The 27,263-nt window shown below is 38.0% G+C and overlaps 4 protein-coding genes and 2 pseudogenes across 4 annotated transcripts; 4 read left to right on the forward strand and 2 right to left on the reverse strand.

The window, feature by feature from the left end:
- Positions 1–6,207: 6,207 nt before the first annotated feature.
- On the reverse strand, positions 6,208–10,015 carry LOC116929779 (annotated as a pseudogene).
- Positions 10,016–12,479: 2,464 nt separating this feature from the next.
- On the forward strand, positions 12,480–13,639 carry LOC116928708. Its single transcript, XM_032935801.2, has 4 exons — positions 12,480–12,826; positions 12,888–13,085; positions 13,146–13,316; positions 13,378–13,639. The coding sequence occupies exons 1-4, from the start codon at positions 12,480–12,482 to the stop codon at positions 13,553–13,555; spliced, it is 894 nt and encodes a 297-aa protein (XP_032791692.2). The 3' UTR covers positions 13,556–13,639.
- Positions 13,640–13,947: 308 nt separating this feature from the next.
- LOC116928709 lies at positions 13,948–14,595 on the forward strand. The gene is made up of 3 exons (XM_045173899.1): positions 13,948–13,983; positions 14,019–14,397; positions 14,435–14,595. The coding sequence occupies exons 1-3, from the start codon at positions 13,948–13,950 to the stop codon at positions 14,593–14,595; spliced, it is 576 nt and encodes a 191-aa protein (XP_045029834.1).
- A 1,366-nt stretch (positions 14,596–15,961) lies between these two features.
- Positions 15,962–16,429, forward strand: LOC116929756 (annotated as a pseudogene).
- A 1,423-nt stretch (positions 16,430–17,852) lies between these two features.
- Positions 17,853–19,953, reverse strand: LOC116929712. The gene is made up of 7 exons (XM_045173401.1): positions 19,713–19,953; positions 19,288–19,643; positions 19,006–19,200; positions 18,864–18,950; positions 18,591–18,789; positions 18,204–18,526; positions 17,853–18,140 (listed from the first exon to the last, which is right to left on the reverse strand). Exons 1-7 carry the CDS (start codon positions 19,768–19,770, stop codon positions 17,868–17,870), a joined length of 1,491 nt encoding a protein of 496 aa, XP_045029336.1. The 5' UTR covers positions 19,771–19,953; the 3' UTR covers positions 17,853–17,867.
- Positions 19,954–20,248: 295 nt separating this feature from the next.
- LOC116929714 lies at positions 20,249–21,745 on the forward strand. The gene is made up of 3 exons (XM_032937047.2): positions 20,249–20,391; positions 20,563–20,812; positions 20,923–21,745. The coding sequence occupies exons 2-3, from the start codon at positions 20,563–20,565 to the stop codon at positions 21,378–21,380; spliced, it is 708 nt and encodes a 235-aa protein (XP_032792938.2). The 5' UTR covers positions 20,249–20,391; the 3' UTR covers positions 21,381–21,745.
- Positions 21,746–27,263: the final 5,518 nt, after the last annotated feature.

Below are 27,263 nucleotides of genomic sequence, written 5' to 3' on the forward strand. Positions count from 1 at the left end.
TTGATTTGCCAAGCCCTCCACTGTTTTTTTCCCTTCGTTATGCCCAAGTCAATTGTCACCGGCCAATGCTTTCCCTTTTTCGTTTGTTTCTGCATCGAAGGATGGTATAGTGGTTAGCGTACTCAATTTGTATCCCTATAGCTGAAGGTTTAAATCACAGTCATCATCTCAATCATCAGCTAGTATAAAACCGTTTATTATTGAAATAGTATACTCTCATACAACATACCGTACCGAAAAAAATTACATGACTATGCAATGCTTTCCATCAACGTTATTGAAAGTTTTGATAACTTCGTGTTTGCGTAGGCATAAAGTATAGATAGTATTTTGCTTCCTCGTTATTTATTATTAAAAAATTTGGTGTAGTGGTTAGCATGCTCGCTCGTCATCATTAGAGACTATAGTTCAAAATTTGGTATAGTCTGGAAATTGAAATAATTTTCAAAAAATAATTCCATTTGCATGGCTGGAGGACTTTTCAACACTCGTTGGCAAATGAATAAAATACTTTATTTATTTTGTATTTTAATTCCATTTTTTTATGTTTAATATATCACCAATCACGAAACGTCAGCCCTCCGTTTTATAACCGTTTTTAACTGTGTTAAATCGGTTGACCATCGATCGCCGACGAGCGATTGGGTTGGGCTGGCTTTTCCCTTTTTTTCTTACCTTTCCTCTTTCGAAAATTGAGATTCCAACCCAAAAATGCAAAAAAATACCCGTTGTTTAACCATCCCATTTAACGCAACGCATAACAAGACGGAAAAATTCTCCTCGGGAGTGAAGCACACTATGGTTTTCACCGAATTCCTGTCTTGACTCGTCATTGGTAATTATCAATTAAGTTTTCCATTGTTGGTATTGTTGTCCTCGTGCCTGCCGTTTGCTGCCTGTTTGCCGCCATTGCTGCTTGCTGCCTGTTTGCTGCCAATGCTGCTACTCCACCACTGATCCTGTTGCATCGCCCAGCTCCACCTTCTCCGGAATCCTGCATCGCTCCTGTGAAAATTCAAGACATCAAAAGTATAATATTCTAAACTTCTCTTGTTCTATAGTTATTGTTGTTTGTGTCGCGGCAATAACCGCTATCTTTTCCGTTCTTTACGGCAACATCTTCTTCCTGATACTGTCACCCTATAAGGTGGCAGGTTGAGAAATAAAACAGAAAATATATACGCTGGCACTTCGGTGCTAGGCCTGAGAAATATAAAAAAGACGCTGACACTCCGGTGTTAGGCCTAAAAAAGAAGAAACAACAAATTTGATAAATATACATTAAAACTTACCTGAGTCGGCAGTCTCCGACATAAAGTTTCATTAAACTTTATATGGTATAAACACACTATTGTTTTCACCGAATTCCTGTCTTGACTCGTCATTGGTAATTATCAATTGAGTTTTCCATTGTTGGTATTGTTGTCCTCGTGCCTGCCGTTTGCTGCCTGTTTGCCGCCATTGCTGCTTGCTGCCTGTTTGCCGCCATTGCTGCTACTCCGCCGCTGCTCCAGTTGCATCGCCCAGCTCCACCTTCTCCTGAATCCTGCATCGCTCCTGTGAAAATTCAAGACATCAAAAGTATAATATTCTAAACTTCTCTTGTTCTATAGTTATTGTTGTTTGTGTCGCGGCAATAACCTCTATCTTTTCCGTTCTTTACGGCAACTTCTTCTTCCTGATACTGTCACCCTATAAGGTGGCAGGTTGAGAAATAAAACAGAAAATATATACGCTGGCACTTCGGTGCTAGGCCTGAGAAATATAAAAAAGACGCTGACACTCCGGTGTCAGGCCTAAAAAAGAAGAAACAAAAAATTTGATAAATATACATTAAAACTTACCTGAGTCGGCAGTCTCCGACATAAAGTTTCATTAAACTTTATATGGTATAAACACACTATTGTTTTCACCGAATTCCTGTCTTGACTCGTCATTGGTAATTATCAATTGAGTTTTCCATTGTTGGTATTGTTGTCCTCGTGCCTGCCGTTTGCTGCCTGTTTGCCGCCATTGCTGCTTGCTGCCTGTTTGCCGCCATTGCTGCTACTCCGCCGCTGCTCCAGTTGCATCGCCCAGCTCCACCTTCTCCTGAATCCTGCATCGCTCCTGTGAAAATTCAAGACATCAAAAGTATAATATTCTAAACTTCTCTTGTTCTATAGTTATTGTTGTTTGTGTCGCGGCAATAACCTCTATCTTTTCCGTTCTTTACGGCAACTTCTTCTTCCTGATACTGTCACCCTATAAGGTGGCAGGTTGAGAAATAAAACAGAAAATATATACGCTGGCACTTCGGTGCTAGGCCTGAGAAATATAAAAAAGACGCTGACACTCCGGTGTCAGGCCTAAAAAAGAAGAAACAAAAAATTTGATAAACATACATTAAAACTTACCTGAGTCGGCAGTCTCCGACATAGAGTTTCATTAAACCATATAAAATTTAATGAAACTCTATGTCGGAGACTGCCGACATAAAGTTTATATTAGTCCTAGTCTTATCTCATCTTATCTCATCCCCAACTAAGTAAAATTATTCTTAGTTAGTCTTTACTCTTTCTATTTAAATTTTAAAGTTAACAAGATTTTTAAGTTTAAGTAAATAAAAATTCAATTCTTTAAAAAAGCTTTAACTGAAATTTAAAAATGTGAAGTACTACATGTATTCAATTATAATACACGAGTTAAAATGGAATATGAATATGAGAAACGGAAATTTTCATTGAACGTCCAGCAACAAAATTTTGAAGAGCGGAAAAAGAGCTTTTGCGAGCGGCTCGCGCTGTTTTTTTCAAATGGTGAGCGGAGAGCGCCAGCCGGTCGTTTTACGGGTGTGAGCGGATAGCTCTGAGCGTGCTCCAAAATCGGCAAGCTTCTTTTAACTCTGATCACAATGATATGCTCTGTGTTATGTCCTATCGATTTATGTAAGTTTTTAGTAGAAATGGGATTTATTAATAATAGTGTTACTTTTTTATTGTGATTGTTGTTCTGGACTACTCACATTGGTAATTATCAATAATTATTGTAATTAAACATGATTAATTTATAAGAGTTTTATATAAAAAGGTTCCTTGTTCATAAGCTATAGATAGATGTCAATTTATATGTAGTAATAGAATTTCGGTTGATGGAAGTTATATTTTAAAAAAAGTGTGTGGAAAGAAATTTACCATAAGACGAAATTCTTGGTTTCACAAATCACATCTTACTATGTATGAAATCTGCACTCTTACGTATTATTGGTTGAATGGGATGCCACAAAAATTTGTATACGATGATTTAGATTTAGGTTGGTAATGTAAAAAAAAATTTATATGTTATATTTTACTTAATACTTTACTTAATGTGGTACTTTACTTAACTTTTTACTTGCTTTACTTAATTAACTTAATTAATTAACTTTACTTAACTTTTTTTAAGTTCTTGCTTCCCCTATAGATTGTTACAATTTTGGTCGAGAAATAGCCGAAGATATAGTAATTAATAATTCAGAAAAGATGGGAGGTATTGGACTAACTGTTGAAATAGATGAATCATAATTTGGAAAAAGTATAATCTCATAGATTTAATGTATTTTGATAATTTTAATTTTTTGTTATTTTAGGAAAATATGATCGCGGTAAAAGAGTTGATGGTGTTTGGGTATTTGGTGGTGTTGAAAAAGAAACAGGAAAATGTTTTCTTATTGTCGTAAAGGATAGATCTGCTACTACCTTGTTAGAAGTTATTAAGGATTGGATTATTGCTGGTTCTACCATTATTTCAGATTGCTGGAAAGCATATGACAAACTTGAGTAGGAATAATTTTATTTTTAATAATTATAAATTGATTCTATTTGTTGTATTTATTAAGGGAACACAATGATTATATACACTTATAAGTTAATCATAGTTTAAATTTTAAAGATCCGGAATCTGGTGTTCACACAAACCAAATTGAAGGTACATTGTTTACATAGTTATTTTACTTTACTTACATAGTTACTTTACTTATGCTTATTTTTTATTTTTTTAATTAGGGTTATGGAATTTAGCTAAAAAAAGTTTTCCATCTACAAATGGAAGTAAAAAAATTTTTTCGGGGTATTTAGCCAGTTTTATGTTAAGAAGTAAATGGAAGGGAAAGGATGGTTTTAAATTATTTTTTAATCATGCTGCCAAAATTTTATTCTGGTGAAACAACTTTAGATACGTTAAGTGAAACGTACAAAAAAGAATTGAAAGTAAAGTAATGTAATGAACTTTGTGGTGTTGAAAGATTGACTTCTATTGTTAGAATATTTAGATTTGAAATTGGTGTGTTCATTAATTAAAAAATTGAAATTTAAAGTTTGGGTGTTTCGGCGAAAAACGTAGATTCGTTTTCCTATTGAAGTAGTTGAAGTTTATTTGTTGCTTTATGTATAGACGAAATTCTTTACTTTACATGTTGGTGTTGAATAATATTTTGGTGTTTGTGTTTCTGATGTTATATCGTTGTATGTAGATTGCATTATAGTTTTTTCAATTAATTCTCAAATGAATCTTATTAAATTAGTTATTGAAATAAAATTTGAAATGTTATATCGATAAGTTTGTTAGAATTGGTAGTTTTTTTTAAGAATCTCTAATGTCAGATTCAGCTGTCATTGTTCTATTTAATGCTGTTGATAATTTCTGTTGAGAGAATAGGGAAAGATTTGAAAGTGTAATTTTTTGTACATTATTTTATGTTACCTTTTCTAGTTCGTTTGTTTTTTCGTGTAGGAATCGCAGTTTTTCATTTTCTATTGTAAGTTCGGTTTTTAATTTTTCTTTTTCCATTGTTACCCCACTTAGTTGTTGCTTAAATTTTTTTGACCAGTGTAAATTTTTTGACATCCTTATAGTTGAACTGTTCTGTTTTATGTGTTTGTTGGAAATAATTATTTTCTATGTTGTTACTTAATTTACTGATACTGTATATATATATGTTATTGTCTTTTATATTTTATATTATAAGTTGTATGTTATTATATTATATTATATATTTGTTATTAAAGAAATACAGTACTTTTTCCACATTAAATTATTGTTGCGTATTTATTTGGATTAAAATTTAAATTTTTTGTAGATGTCTACCCTTGTTGTTCAATAATTGGCCAATACATTTAAGGGTTAGTTTGCGTAAGAGTTCATTAGTTGCTCCATTTAAATGTTTCCAAGCTGCAATAGAATATTCTGTAAATTTTTTTGAATAGGTTTTATTATTTATTTACTTTTTAATATTGTCACGGGTAGAATTGTTTTGAGGCAATAAACACTTGTTGATGCTAACAGCCCAAAGCCAAAGTTACTTAAATGTTGGCCCTTTCGTCACTGAGCAAAAACATAAAGGTTCCTTTCACCATTGGACTACTCTAAATAACACTAACACTACTTCCAATGGTGCCCTAATGGACTAAAACACAGCTAGATTAACCGAAAACGCTAATAAACACAAACCGAAAAGCATGAGTTGTTTATCAGACAAAGTACAGACGCGAACTGACCAGCTCTAGATTAATAAGACCACGCTAGAAAAAGCCATCTAGCGGTCATTTATAGAAACAACTACACAAGACTACATAAAAAGACATACGTAACAATATCGCCACCTAAAAAAAAGGATCTTCCTCGATCATACAATTAATCACACAAGCATACAACCAAAAGATCATTATAAAGAAAAAACGCACAGGAGCCCGTAGTTTGTTTCTTGACCTTAACCTGTGTGAACCAATTACATCATTAACATTATCGACATTTTTGGAACAATTCTCTTCAGATCTTGGAGCTCGAAGTATACTTCTTGGGCGTGATGCCGTCTCCGTACCTGTAATAGAAGAGTTTGAAACAACCAAATTCTTTCCTCTGTCCCCGTCGGGACAAGGAGAACGCTCTTCACCCTCAAAGGTGGTACACTCATCACTTCCGTTCAAGGCAGGGCCCGGTAGTTTAAAAAAAGTACCGCTACCGTGGTAGCGGTAACTTAAAAAAAAATTTAACTGCGGCACGGTACTACAGCGGTAGTTTTAGTGGCTACCGCGATAGCGGTAATTGTTCAACGGTAGTTTTGGGTTATATTGTTAATAAAATTAAACAAAAGCGTTGAAATGTTTTAAATCTAATTTAATTTGAATTAGAAATGTTTAGTTGCTTTCAGAAACAAAAATTTTCGAAATTTTGATCCGACAACCCATTTCTCAGCGGTACAAAGATCCTTCCAGCAAGGCTGAACAAACGTTCCACAGATGCGGAGGACGGGAGTGTTGCGTTGTATTTCAGAAAGAGCTGTTTTAAAGTCGGATATTTCTTCAGACTTCAAAGTTTTTTTGAAGTATCCGATAAATAAAGATCAACTTCATTATCCACATCAGCATCAGCTGGATCAAACAATCTCTTAAAGAAATCCTTTTTTCTTTTTTTTTCCTTCTTGGGCTGAAGTCGCTGTCTTGAGATTCACTGGCATATTCTGTTGCTCTTCGTTTCCTATTGTCGCTGTGATAGAAAAAGACGATTATTAGAATTAAATTTACTGATTACATTTTGATTGATCTACCTCAATTGCGTACCGCACACTGGATCTTGTTTAAGTTACTTAAAGGTATTCATTAGTAGCTGTGTCTTCGCCTCCCTATCTTCCTCCGAAATCCATTTGTTTTTGAAGCGAGGATGCAAAATGGCTGCTAAGATTAATTCCTGGTCCTCAAAACAGTCTTGTAAGCGAGTGTTGATTGACAAAATCATTACTCTGATGAGGGATTTGCCATGCTCAATCATCCTATCACCAAACAGCATCTCAAGTTTTTGAATAAGAATAGTCAGCGTTGGCAAGAGATATCCGATCAAAACCTTCACATCCGTTTGAAGGACATCCAGAGCTTTTGACATAGGTTTCAATATCTTCACGTATTCACGCACCAGTTCTTCTTCGGCCGGGCGAAAATACTGAATACCATAGACTTCAAAAAAAGCTTTAAGCTCGTAACGCTTCTTGTTGATGAAATGTTTGCCTTGTTTCATGGTATTGTAGTACGAATTCCACCTGGTCTCATTATTTATGATAAACAGTTTGCCGAGATGCTTGCGGATATTATCAGAGACTTTGGCGCTTCGATTTTGTTTGGCTCATATTGCATTAAATTTCTTATCTGTTGATTCGAAAAGTTTCTTCAGAGAAGGTTCCATGTTCTTATAAATATCGCATTTGCAGATAAGGTTCAATGTGTGAAATGCACAGCGTCGATGTGGTGGCAAGACGTAGACGTTCTCAGATGTGAAACGTTCATCTAAAATGTCTATCAAAGGAATAGTTTGATCAAATATATCTGATTCGGGGCGTTTATGTTCCTCATCATGAGGGTCCTCGTCTTTTCTTTCGCCTAATTCTCGGTCGTCAACCACATGGTCACCACCGATATCATCCCAATCGTCGTCTGTTTCGTCAAATTCAGAATTTTCCTCGTCAAGCACATCCAAAATATCAGCATCTTCTTCAACCTATTAAATAAGCAATCAGTCAATCACACATATTTATAGGGGATTGAAATTTATCAGTGTTACATACCAGTCGATTTTATTTATTAGCACTAGATGTGCTCGCTCGTACAGTCATGGCCGGTGCAGGTACTGTAGTTACATTGGGGGTAATCATCTGGTGATTGGATTTCGATCCATACAAACGAAAGGTCTTGACAAAGTTGCTTGCGTTGTCAGTGATGGTCGCAATAGCTTTGTCCAAGATGTCGAACTCCTCATACACCTATTCAAGAAGCTTCGCAATAACGTCATAATCACACGTGCCAATAACTCGTCGGACAGCTATGCATGCAGAACGTCTTTTCAGATTCTGATTTAGCCAATAGGCAGTGATTCAAGTAAATGATTTTCTTCGAGACGTCCACCCATCGGCTGTCGTGCAGATCCATTTTGCATCCTCCTTCAATTCATTTTTAAGATCCGCCTTCTTTGTTGTGTACGTTGCTGCAATCGGTTTCCGAAAAAATCGCCGACCTCTCATTTTACATCGGGGGGCCAACGTTTTCACCAACATTTGAAAAGCTTCTGTGTCAGTGTGGTAGACAGGCAAAACACCGTCGCAAAGCTATTTCTAAAAAAATATTGAAAACACATTGTAATCACAAAGTAATTAATAAAATAGCTTTAAACTTGGTACCGTAACGCAGTCCTCCAATTCCTTCTGTGTCAAGGGTTTCCTGTAACCCGAAAAATGAATCTTTGGTTGAGTTAAGGATTTCTGTTGCGTTTCGTCGTTTCCCTCCAACTGATTCTGATTGTCCTTAGCACTGTTATTCGTTGGCATAGGTAAACCTGTGGTCATTGCCTTCTTAACATCAAGATCCTTGCAAGCTGCATTGAATTCCTCTAGCTTGTCCTTATGACACGACTTAATTTAACCATAGATAGAATTATCTTTCAAAATTTGAATATTTACAATTGTTTTTCCTTGAATACTCACTCTAACATAAGCACGAAGATTTCCCCTGGAATTGTCTAAGGTGGAAAACGGTTTATCTCTTTTGCATCCCTTAACTGTGCAGGTGTATAGTGAATTTCCTTCTTTCTTTGAAGGTTTATGATATGTAAAGAACGATAATGGGTAGGCAAGCCTCTTGACATGTCCTTCTGTAAGAAACATAGGGCAGGGTTGGGTAAGTCTAGAAATTTTGTTTTTATGCCTTAAGGTATTACGCTTTAAGGCAAGTAACAGGTCGGGACATTTTTGCAACCCCCAGGGTGATGTGTTTTTTTTAAACGACAGTTGGAAATGTTGGATTTTGGCTGTGTAATATTCCTTACCCAAAATAAGTCAGAGATCTGCCTGTGCACATTTATACCGATACTGATGGCATATGCGTAGAGCATCTGATTGCGACGCCGTAGATCAGTGTTCGATTCCCGATAAGGAGTTGCGAAACATTTTGTATCTTTATAATATTTTCATTGGAATATGCTGGGAATATTAATTTTTTTAGAATGAAGTGAATTATTATTTTTTAAGTTATTTAATAAACAAAAAAAGCCACATATTGCTCGATGAAAACTTGTTTTATATATAAATGAGAATTTCTCGTAAGAAAACCAATAATTTCTCACCACATCTGGAATCGAACATCGATCTCCAGCATCACATTCAGAAACGCTACACCTACGCCATAGACAACACCGTAAATGTTCACAGGCAGCTGGAACAAAAAAAAGCTAAATTGTTTCGGTAAGCAACATTACCAAGCCTAAGCCCTAAATTTCCAACTGTCGTAAAAAAAAACACACCACCCTGGGGGTTGCAAAAATGTCCTGACCTTAAACTTGCCTTAAAGCGTAATACCTTAAGGCATTATTTTAGGTCTAGACTTACCCAACCCTGCCCTGTCGTGTCCATCACCCCGTCTACCCTCCTCCTTTACAAAAAAACAAAAAACCCGCTACCCCGCCAATAGGTGGCTTCAAAAAATTAAATTGGTGTTCGGATTTTTGTGCAGGATACTGTACCTGTCACAGGTGGAGTAATATGAACATCCTGTTGTACACTATGACTACTTGATGTTGAAGTAAGGGACGAAGACGAAGAGTCTCGTGAGTGACGTGATGCATCTAATGTTTGGGTGTTTGTAGATCCTAGATATACATTAGATTATTAGGCCTATTCTCTATGTAAAGTATCAGACAAATGATGGACTCAGCTCGTAACTTACTTAGTGGAACAACTCCAACTGGCAATGGCAATGAGGCTGAAGTTGACGATTCACTTTGCAACTCACTTTCAGTTTCATTGTTCCCTTCCTGTTGCTCCGTGTCACAAGTACTTTTTTCTTGGATCTTGAACTGGACCCTGACTTTTTTCCGGTAGACATATCATGGACTGTCGTGCCTCTTTGATTATTTGTAAGGGGTGCAACTGAGGGTGGCCTTCCTCGCCTACTAGAAATAATAAACCACACATAAAGACATTTCATGAGGCAATACAAATATTTCAAGTCTACTTACCCTGTCATGATATTTCATTCAAATTTGTAGAATTTAGAAAGTTTAGGAATATTGTCACACGAGTTGTATTTGGACAAGAACAAACGAATACAACAAGTGATGACTTAAATTCTAAACAATGGTTTAACTCAAACAAAAGGGATAACCATTACCAAAAGTTGGAGAAGCGTCTGAAGACCTCTTGGGAAACCAGGGAACTCCTCTTACGGAGCCCAGCTCTGGGAGCTCACCCGACGGAGACTCATCTAACGCAGATTCGGGGCAGCGTTTTATACCGTCGCGCGAATTACTCCCCTTCCGGACTGCGTATCTGCGTATCTTTCTTAGAGCGGACTTCTCCTGATAATTTCTTCACCACGATCGCAGCGTTGTCCAAGGAGCGGATGACTCATCTCCGCGAAGAGATAACCAATCTCCCTTTTCACCCGCGATAATATGAACTCTGATTTAATGAACTGAATTCTGAAAGCGTGAAAGATCAGACTGATCTGTTGAAGAATGCCATCTTTTGTTTTGTAATTGTGTTTTTTACTATCAGCGCTAGATGGCATTAAAAACTACTGCTACCGCACGGAAATTTGAGAACTAACGCGGTGGTGCGGTAGTTTAAGCTCGTGCGGTACTACCGCGCGGTTCTACCACTACCGCGCGGTAGTACCGCGGTAGTAAGTTTATCGCGGTGATCCAGCCTTGCATCTCTGTGAATGCAAGGGGCTTGCTGTACCATCACCTTCACTATTCGTCGATGCTTCCGAAATTAATAAATTTCATTATTGAATCTATCAAGTAATATTTTCTGTGTAATAGTACAATAAGTCATTGAAACAATTGGTTCACAATTCGTCATCGCTCTCGGAGGACATGTCGTAGTTATCTATGTTTTCGTCGTTAAGGTTCAAAGGATGTTCAGGGACTACAGTGGGGAACGAAGTTTTTAGTTCTAAAACTATTTCTTCTAGAAGTTCCACAGTTGATAACTAAAATGATAGATTGAAATGATTATTTAAACACTTATTTGAAACATTGCATTTATTACCTCATTTTCATGGTACCTTGACAACAAAGTAAATAAGATGGAGTTTTTCAACTGGGTCTCCTTCTTCTTATGGGCTTTTATCTTCTCGTGCAAAAGAAGCTTCTGGGATAGCTTTACGTCTTCACATAGCTGTTCCAGCACCATAGTCATCTTATAAAACGGTAGATTTGGGCCACCCGCCAGCTGGTAAGAGATTAATAATTATTATCAGTAAGTTATTGTGTTTGTTAACTGAAAATACCTTGTTCCAATCATTATGAAGACCTTCACCATCATTATTTGTTCTCAAAAGCAGATTGAAACAGGAAAAATGAACAGGATTCCAAAAACGACCTCGAATCCAGTTTCGCTCCATATAGTCCATTAATATCTCCAGCATTGGTGGCGATGTGATGCTGGTTAGAGATTAACCCATGACACCATCTTCATGACGCTATCGAATCACGACATTTTTACCGATAGATGGAAATCTTAGACAACTGCACTTTGGTATTCAAAACTATATAGTAATTTTCGCTTGGTGCTTTAAAAAAATTAAGTAATTTATGAAATTGTTTTAAACGACAAGCGTCGTATAAAGCCCAACCAGTGATTTATTTAATGCAACATGTAGCCGCTTGGTATTGCAGGGCTTGATGATGTTGTGCTATTTATTTTTCAAAACAATTTTTCTGAAATTTCTATTTTCACTTATCCGAGATTCGAACACCGGATCTTTCGAAAGAATACTGCAGAGTCAAATGCAAGATATTTCATGAGTGCCATTTTATCCAGTAATTTGAAAAATATCTCTGGCAATGACAATAATGAGTTAAGTGAGAGAGATACTACTCAACTGAATCCGCCCTCAGCAGCTTATATCAAGAATGGCAATAATGTAGAATCATCCAAGAAGAGAAAAAGAAAAAAAGAAACTCGTGCCACCGAAAAACTTTCTCTTAAGAATGCAGAAAATTATGAGTGTACGATAACTCAGAATGATTCACAAACTTACGAAGAACACGAGGCATTTGTTCAACCAGCTTCCAAGAAACGGACATGGGAAAAGGCAAAATAAAAATTTTAGTCATTAAATTGTGTTACCTTTAAATCTATCTTACAAAATAGATGAGGATGTAGGACCCAGGATACCAAATTTTGTAATAATTATCCAGATATCCAAAGAAAAAAAATCACAAAACATGCCAAAAACAAAGCTAACTCGGTACCAAGTTATCGGATAATAATTGAATCCTCGGCTCGTTTATCCTCAGTTGACCTTAAAGTCAAGAATTTTTTTTTTAAACATCAAGGAAAGTGGTAACTATTTACTTATATTGGCAATTATCTGATTCCTGGTTTTGATATGGTGAATTTTATGTCGTATTAAAGGCAATCAGTGCTGCATATAGGTGGCAGAAAGATCGTATCTTCGTATCACGAAAACGAAAAGATGTCGCAGAGAGGCGTCTACGAACTGGCGTTTCCTATTTTGGAAAAAACACATTATCAGATGATCATTACTGATACAATCTGCATTTCAATCGACCACTTCATAGCGCTGGAGGAAGACATCGGACAAGCTCGAACGGAAAACTCAGTGAGGACCACCATAACAAAGGACTTCATGGAAGGAAAACATTTATCCACAAATAGTGCCTTCGAGGTCTTGTCCAAAGAAGAAAGTATTGCAGCGCAACCGGTTAACTGTGCCTCTGCTATGAAAATGATGAAGAAGATGGGGTGGAGTGAGGGAACCAGACTTGGTGCAAAGAAACAAGGGATTGTGGAACCTATAAAGTAGTAACTGTTATTTAAGCGTCAAGGTTAATTTTTTTCAATAAACTTTTATTTTTCTTAGATCTGATGTCATTGTCGGCAGAAAAGGCATTGGATATGATGGCTCTGGAGGCAAAAATTCAAAGGTCTTGTCCAAAGAAGAAAGTATTGCAGCGCAACCGGTTAACTGTGCCGCTGCTATGAAAATGATGAAGAAGATGGGGTGGAGTGAGGGAACCGGACTTGGTGCAAAGAAACAAGGGATTGTGGAACCTATAAAGTAGTTACTGTTATTTAAGCGTCAAAGTTAATTTTTTCAATAAACTTTTATTTTTCTTAGATCTGATGTGATTGTCGGCAGAAAAGGCATTGGATATGATGGCTCTGGAGGAAAAAATTCATTTGTCAAGCTAATTCGCCGTTACCTAAACAATTATATGAACAGTTTTTCTGTGCACAACATCATTTTTTCCAACGAGTTTTCTACTGACCAAAGAAAACGAATTCATTTGTACTTTTTTAAAATTAAATGCATCAATATTTTTACTTATCTATTCTCAATACCTCTTTAGAATTGCCCGTAAATTGAAATTGCATTCATCGAGTATTGGAAGAGAACCCAATCGCCAACTGACCGTTCGCCGATCGCGTAGAAAACGGCCTCTCGTTGAACTTCTCAATGAGTTGTTTGAATCCCAAGGAGAAGATCCCCTTTTTGAAAAAATGTATCTAATTCCTCCAACGGAATAGGGGCGACAACAACACATCGGTATAAAAATTAACGAAATTTGTTTTTGAGTGTCTCAATTTTTTAAAAACAAAATCACACCAGCTCTTGTATAGAAAGTAACCGACTTTTCGATGAATGATATGAATTCAATAAACTAAAAAAAGCAAATTTTTATTCCTGAATTCTTCGCGTTTTAATTAAATCATTGCTCGATAATTAAAATGTTTTGAAAATATTTTTATCGTCGAAAAGTAAACTAATCTATGACTATATACTGTATGTAATTCTACGACTCTGCCCGGGCCGAACCCTACTCATTTCTTCATCCAGAGTCATAGACCCCTGGTTCCTCCACTATGGCTTATTTTCCCTCTCAGAAAAGGGGTAGGCCTAGGGCTCGGCCCCGCGTCCAATGGGTAGTTATCTGGGTAGGTATCTGTGCGAATGGGTAGTTCTTCTCGGCTAAAAAATTGGATCCGGTAGACACCTGAACCTATAGCCTCCATTTCAACGAGCAACAGTAACGCCCGAGATTCTGAGAAGTCAGCCGATGATATTGATTTATCAATATCACTAACCGTGGATAGTGATAATGGAGCCGATAGTGATGATTCATCTGACGACAGGATGTCTCTTTCAAGTTTTTATTCTAATGCTAGTCGCCCCTGTTCCATTCTGGTCAACGTGTCCGACTCCGAATGTGTTTTAGTGAATTTGGATTGTAATCAATCATCTGATCGCGGCTTGTGGCTTCAGCCCTTTTCATCCGAACTAGTTGACTTTTGGATTGAAAAGGGTCCGATTGCTTGTCAAAACAATGACGGTGCTTTCTTGAAATCAAAGCGAGTTTACAACGCCAAAGGCAAAAAGGTAACCAAAGGAAACCAAAGGTAACCAAGGCAAAAGGAAGAAAACCAGTTTTCTAAAGGATTTGCAGACTGGAAACACGCTTCGACTATGCTTGGATATCACGAAAAAAGTGCTCACCACGTCAAGTGTATCCGCACTTATATCGAACACAAATCACTTTCAAGACTTCGTCGTGTCGATTGTGAATTAGTTAACCAGCATGAAAAAGAACGAAATTATTGGATTCAAGTTCTCGAACGAATTGTTGCAACGATAAAATTTTTGGCTAATCGAGGACTCGGCTTTCGTGGAGACGATGAAATAATATTTTCATCTCGCAATGGAAATTACCTTGGAACTTTGGAACTGATAGCTCAATTTGATCCCTTCTTAAATGAGCATATCAAGAAATATGGAAATGCAGGCCGTGGGATTTCCTCTTATTTATCGTCGACCATCTGTAATGAGTTTATTGATGTTATGGGACAAAAAGTGTTGAAAATTATCATAGCAGAAATTCAAGATAGCAAGTACTTTTCAATAAGTGTCGACTCTACCCCAGACGTAACTCACGTCGATCAGTTAACTTTCACCTTCCGCTACGTGAAACAAAATGAAACAGTTGAGAGATTTGTTAAGTTTATTCCGATTGCTCGTCACACTGGCGAATATCTGTCCGATTGTCTTTAAATTTTTAGAGACCTACAAAATTACTGTGATGGACTGTCGAGGACAGTCGTATGACAATGCATCCAATATGTCGGGCCAGTACAACGGGCTGCAGGCTCGCATCAAAGCGGTTAATGAAAAAGCGGAATATGTGCCGTGTGGTGGACATTCTCTCAATTTGATTGGTTTAAAAGCGGCAGAGTGTTGCTTCGTCGTGAAGGCGTATTTTTTGTTTGTACAAAACCTATACGTATTTTTTTCAGCTTCTCCGCATCGATGGAAAATTTTTTTAAAGCCCTTGGAGGTAAAGTGGTTCTTTAGATGACTAATTGATGTACGATGGTCAGCTCATGCCGATGCAGTAAGAGCTCTTGATAGTGGCTACAATGAAATCCAAGCTGATTTAAACCTAATAGCAAATAAGCAAGCAATAAGCAGCAAATAAAGAGGATCCAAAAACGATCAACCAAGCCAAGTCACTGTCTTCTAAAATGGATAAACTCGAATATGTTATTTTGACTTCAATTTGGAACCGCATTCTCTCAAGATTCAACATGGTAAGCAAGACTTTACAATCCGAGGACGTAAATTTATCCGATATATTGTCGCTTATGAATTCCTTGAAAACTTTTATTTAATCGGTGAGAGACGACTTCGATGATTGTATTGAGAAGGCTAAAGAGAAAAGGCCCCTAGCTGAATACAGTTTTACCACTAAACGAGCGAAGAAGCGAAGTGTTCGTGTAACACGTAATGAAGGACCGTCTGTTGACGCTAATTTAACTGGCGTTACGAAATTCCGAGTCAAAATCTCTATCAATCCTTGATTCACTGAACGAGGGTTTATCTTCGCAAAGCGTCGCTTACGAGCGAATTAACAACCATTTTTTTTTACACAATTAAACAACATGAGTAACGCTGATATCAAAAGCAAATGTTAACAGCTCGCAGGATTTTATTGTGGTGACGTAGATCCAACGGATCTTTACGGAGAATGTCTGCAATTTGTCTATTACGTTAAAGACGATGTGAAAGAAAGACAGAAGAAAAAATCATCTCCTAATGAAAAAGGCCGCAAGAAAACATTGTTTGAGACTCTGTATTCAAGGATCAAATCAAATCGTCTAGAATCATCTTTCCCGAACATCGAGATTGCTCTTCGCATATTTGTGTCCATGATGGTAACCAACTGTAAAGGAGAGTGGTCCTTTTCAAAACTCAAGCGGATCAAAAACGAAAGCCGGGCAAGCACAATAGAGGACCGCCTCAATAATTTAATTTTGATGAGCATCGAGTCCGATCTACCTAACGATATTGATTTTAATGATATTATCAGTGATTTTGCTAGTAGAAAATCTCGATCTGTTCTAATTTAATTAGTGATTGCTGTAATGTTCGTAAATTACTTATTTGATAAGTGTACTGAATGTATATGTTCTAAAATAGAATCTTTTCAGCATCTTTTGAATGTCTTGCTTGTTGATATAGTCTTGCTTATATGATATATTCAAAAAAGGTTGAAAAAGGGCCCGCGATATCAATTTTGCCCAGGGCCCGCCAAACTCTAATCCGGCGCTGAATGGACCGACGTTTTGATTTTATGTTGAATGATCATCATTCTGACTTCAATCCTATTTTCATGTTGGCTACTGTATTGGATCCTAATTTAAAATTTTTTTTTCTCCAGAACGTCAGCAAACGTGTCGAAGCTATTTAATAAAAATAATGGATCAGTTGGTAAACTTTTATTAAATCTTCATTCTACTCCATTTTATTCATATTGGAATTCTTAATGGTTCTTTACTTCTTTTTAGGGAGTTCTAGATTCCTTACAAACACGTGGGAAAGATGATCTCGGAAACAATGAGGATGGTATGAACGATTCTGTCACCAGTAACGACAATTCTAGACCCAATACACCTCAGGCCTCAGGTGATACTGACACGGGTGGAAGACCTCTTGCGGTTACTGGATTCAAGCATTTATATGCAAAATATTCATCAGAGAAAGCAGAACGTCTACGTCCTTCCGATCAGTCTCCCGTGGGTACAGAAGAAAAGATGGAGAAATGCAGAAATTGTTACAGTTACAGAAACAGTTTACAGACTATTTGGGAATGCCAAAACAGTCAATACTCGACGAAAAAGTCAATCCCTGGTGAAAATCGCTAGTAATTAATCATGTAATTTAGTACAAAATTAATCAAAAAATTAATCAATAATTTTTTGAGACAATTAATGGTGACATTAATCACGTAATAATTATGATTTTTTAAACAAAAAATCATAGTAATTAATCATGTAATTAAGTATATAGAAGTAGTAATAAATGATGTACTAAATTGTTTCTTTCAAATTTTATTCTTGCAAGAATAAATCCGCATAGGTATACACAACATAAATTGCAATGGATTGGGAGTATTTGATACGCGCGCGTGAACACAGTAATTTTTGGCAATAATAATGACTTCCGGCTTCAACCCATTAAAGCAGCATAACACAAACACATGAGAAACATACAATTTGGCACATTTTCTGGAATAAAAATGGTGTGTTAATCAAGAGAACACAGTTTGTTTAACTTAGAAAAACCTCTGAATCATTGTAATTAAAAAAATAATAATTGAGCTTGGCTGTTTCTTCGTCGTATAGAATTAAGTTGACAAATTGGCGATGATTTGCTGCTTTCTGGCTTTCGCTGCTGAGTTGTTGAGTTTGACGACGATTGCTCTCCGAACTTCAGTCAATTGTTGTGCTTTTTGTGTAGTTTTAAACTTGCGTTCAACTATCACTAAAAGAAAACCAGTTTCGAACTTTAAATTTTAAATGTAAACATGGTTTTAATAATTAGTGAACTACCAACGACTTGCTGTATTTCCTCTTCCGTCATTGGGATTTTGTCACTGGCGTTTCCAGCTTGAATTTTCTGTGCTGACATGTTTCTGTCTGAGAGATTACGTGTTGCCAAGTAGTCACCATCAGGGTGCAAATATTCCATGGTTTTCCCAACGAAATTTGACAATGTTTTTGTAGAGAATAAATCTAAGACGCTATCAGGGATTGGAAATCGGATTTCTTCGGTCAACTCCTATTTTCAGAATGTCATATGCAAACATAATAATAAAAAAAAACGTTTAATAAGAAATAATACCTTATTATCGTCTGATGATCCATTCTCAGAGGCGTGCACTATCAAAGGAGCAGTTTTCACATTAGAAATCGATTCAACATTAAGACCAGCTGTCGGAGGAATGGTCTTTTTAAGTGCCGGCAGTGGAGGAGAATTATGGCGAAGATCTACTTCAGGAACATGAACGGCCTTTTGAGACTTCCATGCTGAAAACTGCTGACCAAATGGTTCATCGGGATATTCATCGGTGCTGGACTTGAAGTTTCCCATCATGACCGGCCCACTTACATGTGCTTCAATCAGTTTCTGAATGTCCCATCCAAGTTTTGTAGTCGGCCGTGAGACTGTAAATAGTTTTAATGAGATATCAGGTATATTGTGTAAAGAATCTAACTTACAAAGTGGTACCTTCGTAATAACAAATTAATGCTTGCAGTTCTTTTAGTTTGGCATCGCTACTAGTCAGTTGATCTCGCAGAGTTCCATTTTTAGCGTAAGAAATAGACAGATCAGACTGCAATTTCATTATTCGCGATTCAAAATTTGAACATTTGGAACAGTCTTTTTCTTGATTTTCATCAACATCTTGATTTTCATCAACATTTAACTTGAAAGACACAACATTAACTTATTAAATGTTGATAAAGTACGTCAAGGGCAAATACATTCTAATAAAAATACCTGGCCGAATGCCGAAGTGGAAGAAAAATGTGAACTGTCGCTTAAGCCTGCTCGACTGAGTCGAGTAAATGACTTTAAACCTGCAAGCTAGAACAATAAATGATTGAAAAGCGTGTCAGGGAAAAAACATTTAAATAAATACTTCGAATGACTGTGTTGAGACCATGTTTTTCTTCGTTGAAGACTGCTTGTTTTTTTGCTTTCTCGTTACACTCTGTGGAACGATTCCCATTTCTTGTTCTAACAAATCCTGGTCGTCAATTTCATCCTCTTCTACACTGCTATTTGATTCGTTGGCATCACTGTTGCTAGAAACAGCTTTGTCCTCTTCATCATCCTGTAAAAATGAAATACAAAGGTTAATAACGTTACGTTATTAATTGCGTTAACTCATGCATATTAATTTGTTGTAAAATTTACACACTTCAAGGCGATTTAACTCCTTTATAATCTTTTTGCCAACTTCCTTTGAATGCTTTCTTTTCTGAGTAGCAGTTTTCTTCACAAACTTGGTCGAGACAGCTTTCTTTTTCTCCAAGGGTAATTTGCTGTCTTTCAACTTCGTCGATGGAGTTCGTTTCCTCTTCCCTCTCAACATGTCTTTATCATCACCATCACTAACTTCATCGGCAATATCTTCTTTTGTCTGTGTCAACTTCTTCATGACTCCATTGTCTTTAGCTTGCTCACCCAGAGCTAACCGTTCTTCTTCCAATTCCTTTAAAGTCATTGATCCATCAACAAGATTTTTGCATAATGTGTTTAAGGCAAGTAAGCTATCTATACATAGAAAATATAACAATAAACATTTGGATTGTAAACATAGAACAATTTAAAAATATTATTTACCTGAGAATCGAAGCACTTTACAAGGGTACCGTACAGATGTCTTACTCTTCTTATTCATCGGCCACACGCTGCGGTACTTTTGGGAATAATCAAAGTTATCGTATTGAACACCTTCATGTAATTCAACAAACTTTGTTTCATAAGCACTAAAAGGACTACCACTTTCCTCAGTAAAGCAAACTAACACATACAGTGGATAAGATGCTCCAATTTTGTTCAATCACCACGTTTTCGACTAATAGCTTGCCCTGTTACTTTTGCAGACGAAATTGAAATGGAGTGCTAATTATCGATAAGTAATGATAAAGTTGATTTTTAGATAGCCAAGCAAATTCATAAATTGTTACAAAAAAATAAATACTCGTGATTAAATCCTAATATATATATAATATAATATTTAAAGGGAGAAATAGTTAGATTTACAAAAAAATTTTTTTTGATATTTGCCGACATTTTTTATATTGATATTTTTATAGAAAAAGACATGTCAATGCTGTTTTCCACAGTTTCTTTGCAGCTGCAGAATACAGGAAAAGCTCAATGTCATCGTTAGTCAAAGTCAGCGTCCTTTCAATAGGTTTTTTTTAGAAGAATACGAAAATTCTTTTTCTTCATCAAGTTTACTTTTTACCGTTCTCATTTCTTAATCGTGCCGTTGTCAAACCACATTGTTGAAAAGGTAATTGCAATACGCTGAAACTATTTGAATAATTTAAATTTTAAAAGTACAAACGCACATTATTTTCGTAGCTATCTGATTCTGACTATAGAGACAACACATTTTTGAATGACTTCACCTTATTTATTCATACCTGTCATACTAATTTATCCATTTCTCTGGTTTATGTAGATGCCTAAGTCATGCCGGCCAAAATCTTACAACAACTACCTTCGATCTCTAAAGGCTGACAACATTCCAGAAATACCAAGAAGTACATTGTGGCGTAAGGGACTTCAAGCTGGTACACGACAAGGTACTGCAACTCAAACTGCACCTGATGGCCATCACGATCCTGACATTCAGCAAGATGATGCTGTGACCGCTGATCATTACCAGCAACAACCACCACTACCTGATTACAATCATGATTCTGATTCTGGTATGCATGCCCACAGTAAATTTAACGTTTCAAGATATCCTACTATGTATGGTTGATTCATCATTGTTAACCTTGTTATTGTTGATAATTTATAATTTTTTTTATAACAGAAGGAGACTTGGAAGATCTTCTCAACGCTACGGTTGGGGTTGACGAATTATTAAACAACCAGCCAGAAGACGATGACAACAACCGTGATTCTGATGAAGGTAACGAGCCTGTTTTTCTAGGCCTTACTATGACAAAAAGCCAACTGTTAGCGTTGGTATTCGCATTCATCCTTCGACATCATCTTTCTAAGACGTGTCTCCAAGACCTGCTTTCAATATTGTGTTCCCTCATTCCTAATTGCATTCCAAAGTCTAAATACTCATTCTATAAAGAATTCTCTCAGCCCTCCACCAAAGTGATTCTGCATTATAAGTGCCCCGTCTGTGAGTCGTATTTGGGAGAGGATTTGTCGTTGGACCAGGTTTTTTTTGCGAGTTCTGCCAGGCTCATTTTACTGCTAAACGGTGTTATAAGTCAAAAGACTATTTCCTTACTAGTTCTATTGAACAACAACTGAAAAATAATTTAGAAGGGACAAATTTGTGGGATCACATAGAAAAAACTAAATCAAATTTGAGTAATATTAACGAAAATGGGGTAAGAGGAGAGGTTTTTACCGGGGCGAACTATAATCAGGATGAGTTAAAAATTTTTTTAAATAGTGGTGATAACGTAAGCGTAACTTTTAGCACAGATGGCATTAGCATGTCGAAATCTACTCCTTTTGAAATTTGGCCAATTGTTTTGACGATTAATGAATTAGATTTCACTAACAAAAGTCGGTTTGTTATTTTGAGTACTCTTTGGTTTGGTCCCAAAAAACCGACAAGTGAAACATTCTTTCATCCGTTCATCACAGAGCTTCGCAGACTTTTTTCTGATGGTTTTTGTTGTGTTTTTTTCTCGATACAACCCAAATGCGCGTTGCCAAACCAGATTTGAGTTGCTTAAACCCACTCCCTTCCTTTCACCAAATGTCTCCCTCACTTCGTCTGCTAGAACTCTAGCTTGCCTTCTTCTTCCTTGTGATACCTGACAGGAGATAGTCATCCGACTTATTACCAGGTTTTGATAGCTTTAAGTCAAACAAATATTTTCTGTTCTGTGTGGAGGTACATACATGTTTATGAGTTAATAAATTATTGCAAACGTGTTCTTATTTCTAATTGTAGAATTTATAATCACAACAGGTTATGGGCCCAGGTTAACGTAGCTTTAAACTACAATGGCCGAACACGTTGCACAAGACTTTAATTCTTTGAGAGCAGTTTCTCACGTGCCAAAATTCGATGGCACAAATCATCGAGAATGGAACTATGAGATACACTTATGCTTCCAGGCCATGGAAGTTGATTGTGTTGTGTTGGGAACAGAATTATGTCCAGCGGAGGTAACAAACTTTTAATTTATCACTCAACTACTCTCTGGTTACAGAACGTGTTGAAAAGTTTGCCTTATGGCACATGTTGAGTGTCAATTGCCTTATGGTTAGTATCGTACTGAACATGCTTGCCCTATGGCACATGCAACTGTCAAATGCAACATTCTATTCCCTATAACTTTAGTCAAATCTTTAAACTTAATCGTAGTCATAGATGTTGTAAATTCTGCTTCCCACATTCACAGACCCATCTAACCATACATCATGCTAAATGTTCATGGTCCGAATGCCATCTGTGAATATTTCCAAACTTTTTTTCTCTTTTATCTCTAAAGTCAAGCAAGACTCTTATTTCAAAGGGCATTTCTCACTTTACTAGTTACTGGCTCGAATCCCTACCTTTGAAAACACAGTCTCATCAGCCCTAACGCTGAGAATCATTCATGATGCAATGCTCGTTGATTCATTTCGTGTCCTATGACAACATTATGCGATAACCTGTGACAATTCAAACAGCCTCATAATTTCTTTTCCTCCTAACAGGAACGCAATGAAGAAAACCTACTTTTGAACGAGGCAGCCATACGACAATGGACACGAAAGGACGTCTTAGCTCGAAACTGCATCATGGCAACTATAACTAAGGAAATGAAGGAAAACCTGTATATATGCGTTAATGCAACTCAAATGTGGACAAAGCTGAACCAGCAGTATCAACTGCAAACAGAAGAGCATCTACACCTACTCTGGCAGAACTATTACGATTTTAACTACACGACTGGTATAATAATATATACTATAAACTAAATTGATAAAAACTAATCATATATTCAATCTTCAAACCTTTTTAAGGCGACGACATGAGGACTCACATCCAAAAGCTTTCAAACGTGGCCGATAAGCTCAGAGAGCGGGACCAACCACTCAGCAACATCCAACTGGTTTCAAAAGCCTTAGCCACTCTTCCGGAAACCTTTCGCATCGTGAGATCTGTATGGGCTAGCGTTCCAGCCTCAGATCGCACTCTTGACCATCTTCTTCAGCGACTTCTTACTGAAGAAAATGTCGTTAAGTCCTATCAAAAGATCGGTAACGTGACTGAAGGAGCTTTTGTCGCAAGTGAAGGAGCAAATGGGGGATACACCTCCGGTCGCGGCGGATATCCTGGTGTTCGTGGAAGAGGAAAGAAACATTTTGGAGTTCGAGGAGGATTTGTAGACAAGCGATCGAGACAACAATACAGAGCTGATCAAGACTCACGCCCAAAATGTGAATATTGTACGAAACCAGGCCACCAAGAGAAAGATTGCTACTCAAAGCATGGCTACCCAGACGTCGGGGGTAGAGGCAAAACATCGACTGGACTCCTCTCGTTATCCAAACCTGATCCTAGAAGCATATTTGCTTTCTTTGCTGATTCAGGCGCTACCAGACATATGTCGGACCAGAGAAACTTCTTTACAGACTTCAAACCAATTGAAATTGGTAGCTGGTCTGTGTCTGGTAACAATTTTATTTTTTTATTTATTTATTTTTTTTTTTCAAAATTTTACGACTTTACTTAAATCCTTTTTCTTATTCAGGAATAGGAAACAGTAAACTGGACGTAAGGGGCACAGGCAGTATTAACGTCACAATTGTGATGAATCAAATGAAAACCTCAAACACACTGATGGAGGTACTCTACATACCAGGGCTTGGCGTGAATCTGTTTTCCATTGGAGCCGCAACTGCCAACGGATTAGTAGCACACTTTGAGCAAAACAAGGTATCGTTCATGAGAGGAGAAGATATAGTTCTCACCGGAGAAAGAAAAGATGACACCCTTTACCATCTTGATCTCGAACCCGATATCCAAACGACTCGAAAAGATATACGAAGAAACGCTGAACTCTCCCTCTATAGCGCACATGGCGCCGACATCCGAGCATCACTCATCACATGGCATAAGCGCCTAGGCCACCTTGGCTATCAAATGCTCCTGAAGATGCTGCGACAAGATCTGGCCGTTGGTCTTAACATCGATGGTGACTGTGAAATCCCGGCATTACTCTGTTCTGGTTGTGAGACAGGAAAGTTTACAAGAGTCTCGCTCAAAGAAGGCCGCCAGAGAGCTGGCAGGATAGGTGAACTCACTCACTCCGATGTCTGGGGCCCCATCGCGTTCCCAAGTCTGGGAGGAGCAAGCTATTACGTCACTTTTAAAGACGATTTTAGTGGTCATCTAACGGTCTACTTCATGAAAAGAAAATCTGAAGTACCCTCACTAATCCGACTCTACCATGCAACGCTTCTCAACGAAACAGGAAATTACATGCTCACTCTCAGGACAGATAATGGGCGAGGAGAATACGTAAACAACGAGAACGACGCTTGGTTTAAAGAAAAGGGGATTCGTCACGAAACAAGTGCCCCGTATACACCTGAACAAAATGGTACAGCGGAACGTACCAACAGGACCTTGCTGGACATCGTCCGATCTATGTTAATTTCCAGTGGACTACCCTCATCTCTTTGGGCAGAAGCTGTCTCATACGCTACCTACATCCGAAACAGAGTTCTTTCAAGAACTGGTGAGCTCACTCCTTACAACTACTGGAACGGCAAGAAACCTGATTTGTCAAAAATCCGAATCTTCGGTTCAAGAGCGTTCATAAGAGACCCATTAGTATCATCAAAACTGGAAGCACGTAGCCAAGAAGGAGTCTTCGTTGGACGCTGCATCACTCAAAACGCTTTTCGCATCTACATTCCTTCTAGCAAAAAGATTCTCGTTAGCAAAGACGTTAAGGTGGACGAAACTATGGTCTACCATGACATGAAGAAACAATCGGTGAGTACTTTTCTTTAAAACTCACAAACAAAAACGAAACTGAACTAAAGGATTCCATTTCTCTTAGAAGGAGGCACAAACGGATGAGCCCGTTTTTCAGGAATCCGACCTCAACGAAGCTTCTACCGATATCAATATTCCTCAAGAAATTTCAAGGCCACTTAATGATGCAATATTAGAGGACGGGATAATCAACAATGAAGCTATAGACGAAAAAATCGTCCATGACGCATCTCCTAACGCAATCAACGCAAGTCCTCGCGTTGACACAGATCGTCCAGTTTACAACGAGAGAACCCGTCAATCTGCTCGCCGTCCAAAATTTTCTGATCGATACCTCCAGTATAGGCAATCAATAGCCAAACAAGGTACAAACACGCCCATCGACACAAAAACAAAACATAAGTTATAACCTTCATTTATTTTTTTTTTAGCAATTCTCTTTGGCATACCTGCAAAAACGCCTAATCCAAGCACGAAGTCTCGACCAACAGAGCCTAGCAGTTATCTTGAGGCCATTTCCTGTGCCGACTCAGAATTCTGGATTCCAGCGATTATTGAAGAGTATGAGTCACTCATCCAAAATAATACATGGAATTTATGTCAGCTACCACCAGGCCGCAAAGCAATCCAAGGAAAATGGGTGCTGAAGTACAAACCAGGATTCAAAAACACGCCTCCAAGATACAAGGCCCGCTTTGTTATTAAAGGATATTCGCAAATACCAGGGCTCGATTACACTGATACCTACGCTCCAGTAGCCAAACACTATTCTCTTCGCGTGATCATGGCCATTGCTGCTACGAGGGATTTAGAAATGGTCCAACTGGACGTCAAGACTGCCTTCCTTTACGGCACCCTAGACGAAGAAATCTACATGCAACAACCCGAGGGCTTCATCGTTCCAGGAAGGGAAGGAGAAGTCTGCCGTCTCATCAAAAGCCTCTATGGTCTGAAACAGGCTTCCAGAGTATGGAACATCAAATTCAACGAATTCCTCATCCTTTTTGGACTAACAAGAAGCATAGCTGACCCATGCGTGTATTATCGTCATCTTCGTAAAGGGGAGGTGGATGAAGAAATAACTATTTTCATCCTTTACGTAGACGACGGACTCATTCTCAGCAGCACCAAGGCAGTCCTCGATGAGATGATGGAATTTCTTGGCAAGGAATTTGACGTTCGTTCTATTCCACCCGATCGATTCATCGGAATCGACATCAACCACAACAGAATCCAACGCACAATTCATCTCTCACAGCCAGACTACGTCAAGACTGTACTCGAGAGATTCAACATGAGCAACTGTTCCACTCTCTCTGTTCCAGCTGATCCATGCGCCAAGCTCACGCCACAGATGTGCCCACAAAATGAAGAGGAGAAGAAAGAAATGGCCAACATACCCTTCATGGAATGCATTGGCTCGGTGATGCACCTCACCCACTTGACACGACCAGACATCGCCTACGCCGTTGGCCAAGTCTCGAGATACTCGCAAAGCCCAGGACAAGAACACTGGAAAGCTCTCAAGCGCATCCTCGCTTATCTACGCAAAACCTTAAACTTCGGCCTCCTATTTGGAGGTGGCGACGACGAATTGTACGGCTACTGTGACGCGGATTACGCTGGAGACCTGGGAAATAGGAGATCAACATCCGGAGCCGTATTCACACTACACAACGGTCCAGTTTCATGGTTCAGCCGCCGCCAGTCATGCGTCGCTCTATCAACCACTGAATCGGAATTCATCTCTGCGGCGGAAGGGGCGAAAGAAGCCATATGGCTCAAGCGCTTTCACTCTGAATTAGGAGCTCGCATCTCAGCCATGCCACTAAGATGTGACAACCAGGGCGCCATCGCCCTCATTCACGATCCTGTGTTCCATCAGCGAACAAAGCACATTGACGTGCGTTTCTTCTTTGTGCGGGAGGCGCAAGAACAAAAGAAGGTTGACATCTCCTACATCGAAAGCGAAAATCAACTGGCGGATATATTTACCAAGGCGTTGGCTGCTCCAAGATTTGAAAAATTGCGTGGAAGATTGAACATTTGTGAGTTACCAGAATAGAGCTCTCGACTTTAGGGACGTGTAGTATTTAATTTCTCTTTCGCGTTTATTATTTTTTTTGCGCATTTGTCTTGAGGGACGTGTTGTGTTTTTTTCTCGATACAACCCAAATGCGCGT

This window comes from Daphnia magna, linkage group LG5, assembly GCF_020631705.1.
Source record: "Daphnia magna isolate NIES linkage group LG5, ASM2063170v1.1, whole genome shotgun sequence".
NCBI classification, from domain to species: domain Eukaryota; kingdom Metazoa; phylum Arthropoda; class Branchiopoda; order Diplostraca; family Daphniidae; genus Daphnia; species Daphnia magna.